At 38.3% G+C, this 12,011-nt stretch overlaps 1 protein-coding gene across 1 annotated transcript; it reads left to right on the forward strand.

Moving 5' to 3' along the window:
• Nucleotides 1-10,045: 10,045 nt before the first annotated feature.
• Nucleotides 10,046-10,441, forward strand: LOC110944374. Its single transcript, XM_022186036.1, has one exon. It carries the CDS (start codon nucleotides 10,046-10,048, stop codon nucleotides 10,439-10,441), a length of 396 nt encoding a protein of 131 aa, XP_022041728.1.
• Nucleotides 10,442-12,011: the final 1,570 nt, after the last annotated feature.

Consider the following 12,011-nt stretch of genomic DNA (forward strand, 5'->3'; position numbering starts at 1 on the left):
TTCTCTCTGAATCCTTTCGAACCTCGATGTTATCGAGTATTACCCGAACACCCATCTGAACGCCTAGCGAATTGTGTAGAATGTTAGGTGCTAGTACGAACGTCTCTGTGTTGGATGTCGCAGCGTCGAATGATTGGTCTAAACCTTTCTCTCTCCTCTTCATTGGTTAGAACTCAGTGTATTGACACCTTAGATTCCGTAAGTGCGATCACTTCTGCAACACTCTAGCAGCATACCGTGTATTACTCAATCAACTTGCAAGATCGAGGGGCAAGAGGATGATCGTAGTATCTCACCGACTTCAGTGTTAGAACGGCCTAGGTTTCTGGCAACGAACATCAGCGATTTGGCTCTAATTGAATCTTTAACCCCAGACAGCGGCTCATGGGAGCCAACCCCTACGTATTAATCGGGACATAAACGATGACAATGGACCATGGTGCGGAAATGTGTAACGGCCAGCACAATGAGTAGCGCTTTAGGACGTGGCACGGAATTGTGACAAGATGGACTTTGTCAGTGAAAGATCGTAGGACTCCATTTCAGGCAATGGCGTTAGAGGTAACAGTTATGGCAACATCAAGATACTTGTAATTGTAACCAACAGTATGGAAATGAAGGTGCCAACAACATGAATTGATCATGGTTAAATCAAGACGACAACAACCAAGGAAACGACGTCAGTATTGAAAATCCTCGTAGCGATAACAACAACACTGAAAATCATACTCATGGAAGGGCATTTAGGATTGGCGTGGGCGACGCCAAGATTTTAGCAACATGGTAGCTAGCATGAGTAGCTAAACGCTTCGTCTCTGTCCTACTTAACCCTGATGCTTTTTGAAACCGAATCTGTTGTGGAATTGGCTGCTGGCAAGTCAATTGAAACCTCATATGTCCGTTGGAATGTAAACTCGACCTTGTGGGACAAGTGTTCGACATCGACCTTCTTTCTACTACCCTTGATAGTTTTGATGCAGTAGTCAGTATGGATTGGTTATCCAGATATCGTGCAGATATACCCTGTGAGGAGAAAGTTATCGTCTGTCATAAAGTACCCGAGTGGTACAGAGGCTAGCATCAATTCAGCAATGAAGGCCAGAAGTGTCCACGGAAGGATCACCCCACTATGTTAACACTCGTTACTGATGTTAAGGCTAAGGAAAAGAGGATCGAGGATCCACCGATTGTTCGTGATTTCTCCCCATGTGCTACCAGAAGAACTATCAGGTTTACCTTCACATTGTCAGGTGGAATATCAGATCGGTATCATGTCAGAGGCGTCCCTGATTACTCGTACTCTTACCATCTTGCACCAGGAGGGTTGCAAGAGCTGTCTAATCAACTACAGGAACTGTTGAACAGGAGTTTTGGCGGACCTAGTTTTTCGCTTTGGGGAGCCCTGGTTATATCCATGAAGATAAGTCTTTTCGTATGTGTTCTGATTATTGAGAACTTAACAGGGGGCAGTCGAGAACCGTTTACCTCGACCATATATTGACAACCTGTCGACTAGTGCGAGGGACAAGCTTCATTCGAGGATTGGCTAACGAACGAGCTATCGTCAGGGGGAAGTCCAAGGGGAGGATGTTCCTAAAATGGCCATCCAAACGCAATGCGGTTATTGCGACTTTGTATTCCATGACCTTTGGGGTTAACCAACACATTGGCATCTTTATGGATCACATGAATCGTAAGTGTAAGCATCATCTCGTCAAACTGTCAACCGCGTTTATTGATGACACTTGGAATCACTTCTAGGAGAAAGGAACACCATGAGCAGCACTCATATCTTATCAAAGGGCTCCTAGAGGAGGAGCAACCCCACGCGAAATCTACCCAAGTGTGACTTCAGGGTTTGGGAGGTACACTTTATTGGTCAGGTAATCAACGAAGTGGGGAATACCCGTGGATCCCGCTAGGACCCATTTGGATAGAAACTGATCGACACCAAAGATCCCTTCGGGGATACAGCAATCCCTTGGTTTCGCTAGATACTATCGCAGATTTGTCGCGGGATTTTCGAAGATCGTGTAGCTTTAACCTCTTTAGCACAGCAGGGTGCTGTGTACTTGTGAGTGAACAGAACAGACGGGCATCTTTTCAACTTTTGGAAACCCAACTCAACAATGCACTGAGCATCGTCTTTACCCGAGGGTGCGGGTGATCTAGTGATATACCTTAAGGTTTCGAATCAGAGTCCCAGTTACACACCGATGCAACACGAGAAGGTGATGGCTCACGTAGTGGATTTACAAGAGGAGTTGCACGAGTCACAACCTGCGGTGGAAACCATGGTCTTTGGATTTGAGTTGGAGGCATTACTTGGACGGTACCAAATGCACTACTTAGACCGATCATAAGGGCCTCCCAGGTACCGTTGTATCGGAAGGGCTAAATCAGTAAATGGCATCACTGGATGGAACTTTCGGATGATTACGACTGTGAAACTTGAATGTGCACGAGCTTTGTGGCTCACTATCGACTTTAACCTACCTGATCAGACTCGCTCTGTTCAAACTGGAGAACCGGAGGAAGAGGATTTTCAAGTTGAACCCATGCGGGGCATGGAGAACCAACCTTTGGCAGGTCGGATGATATTCGCTACTTCATGGAACGAATATGGATTCCACTGTATCGCAATCCCAGGGAACTTGTGTTGAGCGAAGCACACCAGCCTCGACATTCTAGTCATCTGGATTTTTATGGCGTATATTAGGATCTAAGGATCTGGTACTGGTGACTGGGCTTGAAGGCCTACACAGCAAAGCATGTGAACGACGTTTGGCTTGTGCGAAAGAAAAGGTGGAACATCAGAAACCTTCTAGTTTGTGTCAGTAATCAGAAACACCCATTGGGAGAATTGGAACAGACTGCCACGGATTTTGTCACTGATCTACCTAGAACTCAGAACGGAAACAACATCACCTGGGTGATCGTTGATTGTATCACGTAACTAGCACGCTTTATTGCGATCAAGGAAAATGACGAGTCTTCACAGTTTGATTTTGATCATGTAACCGGTTTTTAGGCACGAGGTGCCAACTCCTGTTACCCCTGATTTTGATCTATGTTTGATTTATGACGGACAACACACAACACCCTTGACTCACGTCTAGGCATGGGTATTGCTTATCACTGAAGGACAACCGGACAGAGGAACGAACCATCCTGGCACACGAGGACATGCTGCGAGCATGTGCGTGACTGACTTTAGTAAACAATTGGAGGGACACTTACCTTTGGGTGAGTTCTATTGCAGTCGTTACTGTAATGGTATGCACGCCGCTCTGTTTGAGACATTGCATGGATGATAATGCCAATCTCCTTGGGGACTGAGGTGGATAACAATCTAATCACAGGTCCAGGACTTGTACTCGAAACTCTTGGGAAGATTGCTTGGATCGGAAAACGTTTGGCAACAACGAGTGACTGTCAACAAAGTTGATAAGCTTAGGAAACACTGGGAATTCATTGTAGGCGACCGTATCACGTTGAAAATCTCGCCCTGGGAGGATGTGGTACGCTTGGGAAGCGTGGCAAGCTTAATTTACGTTGCGATGAGTAACTCGATTTAGTTCAGTTTGTAAAAAATTATTCAGAATTCTGGAAAGTACCCGACGGATTGGGTAACGTGCATGATGTCATTTATGTCTCGAATCTAAGGCAGTGTTTGTCCGATGAAACATTTGTGATACCTTCTTTAGACAAGTTGCAGTTGTTGAGGAATCTACCGAAATCATGGACCAGGACATCAGGATTCGTTAACATAGTCGACTTCCAATCGTGAGAGTTCACTGGAGCTCAAGACGTGGACCGGAGTCCACGTGGGAACGCAAAGATCTGATAAAGCTCTGGTAACCTCAATCATTCAGGCGGTTGAATCAACTTTTGCTGTCACTAGCGAATTTCGGGACGAAATTCTCTTTCAAGTTGGGGATGATGTGGTACCCGCGGAAAGTCCACAGTCATCCTGATCTATCACCTCACTACTTTTGGTTTACTTATCAAATTTCGAGTGTAGTATCCGCGGAAAGTCCACAGTCATCCTGATCTATCACCTCACTACTTTTGGTTTACTTATCAAATTTCGGGAGGAAATTTCTTTCAAGTCGGGGATCCTGTGGGCTGTGACAACCCGAACTTTCAAGGTCTTTTCTCGACACGTTGCGTTTTATAATTCGTTGCGTTGTAACGGATGCGCGTTTGTTATATGATTATTTTGTTATTATTTGGCCTTATGATTAATGAATAAGATTAAGACTTTGTAAACTCATTAACTGTTTGACAGACTTAACCCTTGCACTCTCACATTTGACGAAACATTGGACCCCCGTTGCAAACCCGAACTCGACGAAACAGTGGTGTTTCGTCATCACCTCTACTCGACGAAACTTAGGGAGTTTCGTCGCCCCATTGATGTTTCGTCGTCGCCGAGATGGGCTTTTAGCCCAGGTATAGCCCAGTCACACTGTTCACGCTATTAAACGTAAATCTAACCCTAATCTTCATTATTCTTCTTCTTGACGCCGACGACAACTCCTTTCAGCGAAGCCCCCTTTCTCCCTCGGTTCTAACACTCCGGCGCACACACACAACTCACTCGGTTAGTATGTCCTAATCCTTACTTATTGTAGTTCTCTGTTGTGCAAATTGTATGTTTACATGTTGATGTTTGAGATATGAATGATTTAGGGTTTCAATGCAAACTGATATAACCTGATCTAACATGGGATGGTATTGTATAAAATCTGTATGGTTCGATGATATAGACGAAATGTTTGGCTGATGATCTTGCATGACAATGTATAATATTTATTAATCATGGGCAATGATTATGAATTAGGGTTGTATGATAATAAGAATTAACAATAAACCACGTATCTTTGTTGATCTGATCTGAGTATTGGATATTTAGACGATAGTAATCCTGATCGGATATGGTTAATCTATGATTACGGGTATTTATTTGATGTTGATATTAAGGTGTTACTTGTTGATGATGAGCACACGTTTAGGGTTTATTGAACTTGGTTACATATCGTCATTTGATCTGTTTAGAAACTGGCAACCTAGATAGAATCTGTTAGTTGAACTCGATGAAACGTTGAAGATGTTTCGTCAAAAATAACCGGGGACGAAAGATGGGGGATTTTCGTCACAAGACTATCGACAGAATATGGACTTTCGTCAGGGACTTTCGTCGTAACAGTAGACGACAAAATACGACCTTTCGTCGGGATGCCTTTTGAGAACAAATTAGCAGAACAGCTAATATAACATGTAATGAGTTTGATGTGTATGCATGTTACCTGAATTCATGATAATGCTGGTTAAGAATGAGGACCCTGTATTGATTTGCATGAAAACTAAATACCTGCTATGTGTAAAACCGTTTTGTGTGAACCAACAGTGAGAATTATATTATGCATGCTAATAGATGTCAATATTTATTGAAAATATATGTTACGTATGACGAGAAATCTGTTGTCACTCGTGGGAGTAGTAGACCCAACTGTTATGTGCTGCAAAGTATGTAAACTGGATATTTGATGCATGTTATTTGGTAAACCTTGTAATGAATGCACTCTGTGTGAAATACGCGACTTTGACTATTACGTAACTGATATTATTGATAACCACGATAGGGTTGGTTGACTAACGGGAACGGGTAATGTAACGTAACATTCCGAGCAAATCTAAGGTGAGTTCACTGCTCTTTTTCCAAGCACGCGTCCCGGGGAGGGACATCTGGTAAACGTTCCGGGGAGGAATGCTGGGTTATTTGGATGTTTGTTAATACTCGCATATCTATCAATCAAGTCCCATCTACCGATTGTTACCGGGGAGCCAACGGGATATTAGTTAATAGCGCTATTTAGGCTTGGCAACCTCACACCGCACCGCGGAGGTTGGGAGTGAACTAATGATCACAGTCTTGACTATTGCTTTGATAGAGGCAATGGGGTTTGGGCAAAACAACTTTAAGCCATTAGCGGTAAACGAGTTATTACAACATCAAATCATCGAATCTGTGAAACGTTTTAATCTGGTAACTGGTATCTAAACACGTTAACAAAACTTTGAACTCACCAGCGTCGTTTGACACACTTGTCTGCATGCTTGCAGGTCTATAGGTTTATATCGCTTGGAACTTGTTGTCTGGGATGCTGGAGTGGTCATGCGTCGAGATACTTGGAATTGCAAGACAAGACTAACGATTTCGTACATGTGGTTTATGAAACACTTAACAAGTGATTTATGCTTCCGCTGTATACGATGATTTACACTTAATGTTTTGTATCACTTTATGATAATGAATGAAAGTTTTATTTAAATATGTTTATCAGTTCAATGTGATTGGTGGCTAAGATCCTGGTACGTCACACGCCCCGTGGTGTTCCCGCAAGTGGTATTTTGGGGGTGTGACATATTACACTGGTCAATTAAATGTAATTTTGTATAGTAAATAATAAAAAAAATATATCTTTAAAAAACCACGTGTATTACACGGGTTTAATAAATCTAATTTTATATACCATTATAATTTTAGGGGACAAAAGGGTTAGAAAAAAGAAGTTGTGGTCCAAAAGGGTTATAAAAAAATATATATCCTTAAAAAAAACCCCGTGTATTCTACGAATCAAATAAATCTAATTTTATATATCAAATTATAAAAAGTTATATCTTAAAAAACCTTATGTATTAAACGGGTCGAATAAATGTGCTCAGATGTTTGAAAATTCCTTTTTGGGCTAAAAGGGTAAAAGTGATATAACCACAGGGGCCAAAATCGTAATTTACTCTAATATCAAATTAGATAACTAAGTTTGAATTTGAAGCTAATAGATAAATATAAAAGTAATGATTAAACTAAATAATATTTAGTAGGATGATTATCTATAATTAATTAAAAGAGTTTAAACTAAAATAATAATTATCCGTAAAATATGGCCTAATATGATGACAAGTGTTCTCAAAATGGTTTCTTTTATTATACAGTATAGATTAACATCACTAACTACAGTATACACAATTACCTTAATTTTGTTTTTAGTTACAAAAATACCATTTACACTCATATCATTAACTTTTCTTTTGATGGTACTTAGGTCATTTATTCATTTTTGTGTGGCATTTGTAAACATCACATAAGATAAACTATTTTTTATGTTTTGATCACAAAAAGTGTTGTTATTACACTTTTGACACCTCAAATTTTGTTAGTTTTTTTTTAACTAATTTAAATATTATCTCTTGAATTTTAATAAATTTATCAAGCGCCCCCTGAGTTCTAATAAAATTATTTTTACCCCTTTTAAACCGCTTTACACTATAACCCTCGAACTTTAATAAAGCTGCCGCTTTGAGTTTTAAACGAATTTTCCATTACGATGTGATGATTTTTTTACATGTTTTATCTTTTAATATATAATTTCAAATAATATTAATGGCGCACATTAATTATTTTTATCTATGTTTCCGGATTAGTTTATGTAACATTACTTTTAAACTAACTGGTTTTTTTAGACTTTTTAAATTGTTTGGTTTTTTAAACCGTATGACGCTTATGTATTTACTGTTGTTGCGTGTTTTTTATCTACGGTTAAACCGACCTACTGCAATATGTTATATTGTACCTTATATTAACTTACGTCACAAAAGTACTGTAGTGGCGACACTGTTCGTTTTTGTTCTTTTTAAGTTTTTGAAGTTTCAACTTAGCCCTATATTTTTGTTCTTTTTAAGTTTTTGAAGTTTCAACTTAGCCCTATATACTAAAAATAATATACGGTTTTCCCCTATAATTTTATTTTCATTTGTTATTTTTTGTTTACAAAAGCTAAATATGGGATATAAATTTTACATTTGTTACATTATTATATATATATATATATATATATATATATATATATATATATATATATCAATTTACAACGTCCATTTGCGCCAGTGTAATTTTCACTTTTTGGTCTCGACCACAAGAATTTCTTACTTTCCCTTTGGGACACTTAACAACTCACACACCCATGATACATCGGTAACTGAGAGCCGAAGAGAGAATGAAGGAATCCGATGAGTACGTCGGCGCGTGAGGTGTACACCTATCCACGTGGCACCATCCTATTAATCGACTTAATTTTCCGGCAGCGGCAAGGCCGCAAGGCCACCACGTCTCCGCCGATGTGATGAGACTATGGACATGCAAACCATCATACGTGAGTAATTCATCTCTTTCTTTGTCGCATGGTACCGACGAGCGGTGGCGGTGGGAAGGTGCCGCATAAGGGGGCAATGTTCTCAGTTCTCACCGTCATTTGGGGTGTATTTAAGATTGTGATGTTGGCCGGCGATCACCGTCATTTGGGGTGTATTTTAATATGTGGTTGTCGTTGTGCGGTGGCGGATTAATAGTTGTGTGGTGGCTGGCGATGGCAGGGAGGGTGTTGTGTTGATGGTTGTAGAGAGAGAGGGAGAGAGAGAGAGAGTTAAGGTATTTAAAAATTATTTCTGATGACTTGTGGTGGTTGTTTGAAGCACATGGTTTTGTTAATTTTGATACAGGATAACGTCAACTTTTTTTAATAAACTTTGAAGTAAAACTGATTTTTTACAAAGATTATCATTAAAGAAACTTGAAGTAAAACTAAATTTTTACAAAATTATCATTGTTATAAATTATTTTTATTTATTAGATTAAATAATATACTGTATCTCTTAAGTAATATACAAGGACAATTTGAGCTTTCCCACAACAATACATTCGTAGATTTATTAATTGTTGTCAATGTATATTAAAAATAAAGGTCAAGATGGGTAATGTCAAGATAAGTTTGAGTCAGAATGAGTTGGGTTAGGATAAGATGAAAAAAAATATGAAAAAAATTAGTAATAAAAAATAGAAAAAATATATAAAAAACTAAAAACTAGAAGCAAGAAAAAACAAAAAAATATATATATATAATAAAAAGCAAAAAACTATCATGCAAACGATCTAAAGAACCAAAACAGTAACTATTTACTTTACTAATCTTTCTAATTTGACTGGTTTAATATTGTAAATTAAGGTGATTAAATACTATAGCATGTTTGCTACAATGTTATTTTTTTGTCCTTTTCCTTTTTTTGTCTTTTAAATTGTTGTCTTATTTTTTTACTTTTCTTTTTAAATTTAGTCGCACATTTATATTCTAAATACCGATACCGATCAAACAACGTTGATATACTGGTATCGGTATTCGTTTTTATTGTTTCCAAGTGATGTAAAACACGTGTCTATATCTTTTGGCCATATTAAGAAGTAAGAATCTTTATTGGTATTCAGTTTTATTGTTTTCGATCAATGTAAAACACGTGTCAATATTCTTTTGGTTATATTATGACTTTATTTTATGTCTCTCTTTTTGTTGTTATAACGAATGAGTGTTGGTACCGTAATAAAACAAACAGATGTCGACCGAATTCCCATCATTAATGTCATCATTGTGTCTATGTTTTCATCTAAAATTTGTTAAAAATGGGTCGCCCCCGCCGCAAAGCGCGGGAACTACCCCTAGTTTTGTTTCAATTTTGGTTTTTATAAATTTATCTTTTGCATTTTTATATTGGTTTTTATAATTTGGTCCGTATACAGGTTTTCCGTCACAAGACGCGGTAGGAAAATCCTAGTTGCATATTATTTAACACAAAAAATAAAAAGAAAAGATAGAGGCTCATTACCTACACTCTAAATCCATCCCCAAGATGAGGACGTGACAACCTACATGAAGGCACGTCCTCAGTTGATGATGGGGCTCCTTGACACCCAACTTAAACTTTAAAGCACCATCATTATTTTTCTGCCTTTATATACCCCTCCCCTCATCCCACTTCAACCACCATACATCTTTACTCTCTAATTCTCCCAAAATTTTAAAGATAACACCAAGCAAAAATGGAACAAAATCGACAAATAACCTCAAAGAAGGTATGTAACATGGTACGTCTAGTTCTCTTCATGATCAGAAAAAAAATATCCAAAACAAAACTAATGCTAGACCTCAACATGGTAATCAAGCGTGGCAAGATCGCGGGAAAAGCCCTACACAACCTCATGGTCCACAACAACCGCAAGCGGTCCGCCTTCCAACCGCCACCAAACGACCACTACGAGTTTAGCTGCACCAACAGCCCGGTGTACCCGCTCTCTCTCTTCACCAACAAAGACAAAGACCATGATGAAATATTTGTTGACCCGACGGTTATAAAGGCGCTAGAGATGTTGACTAGCGCCGCAGCTTCACCCGCGGTTTGCGGGTTTGGGAAAAGTCAGGTGGTTAGGCAGTTGAGGATAACGGACTCTCCATTTCCGTTATGTAATGATGAGGAGGATAGTTATGTGGATGAGGCTGCTGAAGAGTTTATTATTAATTTTTATGATGTTTTGAGACGGCAAAGTTAAATATTGGATGTGAAATGTAAATATTGAAGTTATCTGGGATCGTTATGATATTAAATAAACCGACTCATTTTAGCTGATAATAATACTAACTCAGTTATTTACCCATAATGGTCCGAACTTTTTCATTTTGTTTGTAAAATAGTCCGCCATTAAAATAACATAATGGAGTTGAGTTTTTTTTTCCAAGTTACAAACCGATGTTTTCAGGATTTTGATCAGAATGAGGATACGAGTCTATTGATGTAAAACTTACCTTGAAATAGTGCTCTAAACGACGAAAACGATGCTTCAATTCGGGTGTTTGAACTTCTAATTAACAAAAATCAAGTCATTTATATATTCGAAGTGACTCGTGTTCCTTCATTCTAACACAACTCTAATATTATTCAAACATAAAATGTGGACGTGTTTTTTATTCGCATACTTTATGCCTATAAATTTAAAAAAAAAATCAATTATTTTATAAACATACCTAATTTATTATTTTTCTTTGAATGAGTCTTGGACTAAATCTTGATGGAGTACATGTACGCCCAAGTACAAATCAGGAATATATATGTATGACTGATACCAAATTCCTACTACCTTTTCAACGGTTTGGTACATTTAAATTTGGGGAATCAAAATCTGCTTGAGAATCAAGTTTAATACTAAAAAAAAATCAGTCAAATATATTGAGTAAATACTAAATAAATAGTCTCAAATGGTTGGGTCCTTGTTAACCCTAATGGCGTAACCGGTTTAAGTTACGCAATCTCAGACCTACTGCACATGACGGAAATCAAGCTTATTGTATGACTCGTTCGGAAGTTTCCCCTCTGGTTGGTTTAAGGGAAAACGAGTTTGTAGCTGGACAAGCAGCAAGAAAGGCAGAATCAAAGAAAGTTAATAAGCACGCTAAAACTTATGCAGAGAACCAGCATGTTTGTGTCCCTTTTGTCTTTGACATATTTGGCTCCTTAGCACCAGAAGCTATCCAATTCCTGAGCAAGGTCCAACGGGTCATCCACAACAATTGTTCAGCCTCAGAGGGCAGAGTTTTGTCTTTGGTAGATTAGGGTTTGCAATTGAGAAAGGGATGGCAGCGTAGCTTGTTGCCCGTCTACCTTCTATTTTTCTATTTTGATGTAACTTGACAAGTCTTTTGGTGAAATATATAAAAAATATGGGCAACAAAAAAATATATAAAATATTTAGACATAAAAAAGATTCTTTTTAACAGCAATTTTTTTTGTTAACCTAACGGCCTAACCGGTTTAAATTACGCAATCTCAGGCCTATCGCAAATGATGGAAATCAAGCTTATTGTGTGACTTGTTCGGAATGTGATTCAATCAAACTGATATGCCAGCATACGAAATTCTTTTCTTCGAATAAACCATGTTAATCCTTTTGCAACATTGGCGGTTGAACTTGAGTCATTTCACAAATTTTCTAGTGTTCGGAACCAACTCGGCTACGCATTAGAGGCTAACCTAATGGAGTCTCGAACTCAATGGAAGTCATACAATAGATTTTTTTTTCTTTTCTTTAACGGCAAATTTCTTTTTATTTTATATTATCTGTAGGA

This window comes from Helianthus annuus, chromosome 16 (assembly GCF_002127325.2).
Source record: "Helianthus annuus cultivar XRQ/B chromosome 16, HanXRQr2.0-SUNRISE, whole genome shotgun sequence".
Lineage (NCBI taxonomy): Eukaryota > Viridiplantae > Streptophyta > Magnoliopsida > Asterales > Asteraceae > Helianthus > Helianthus annuus.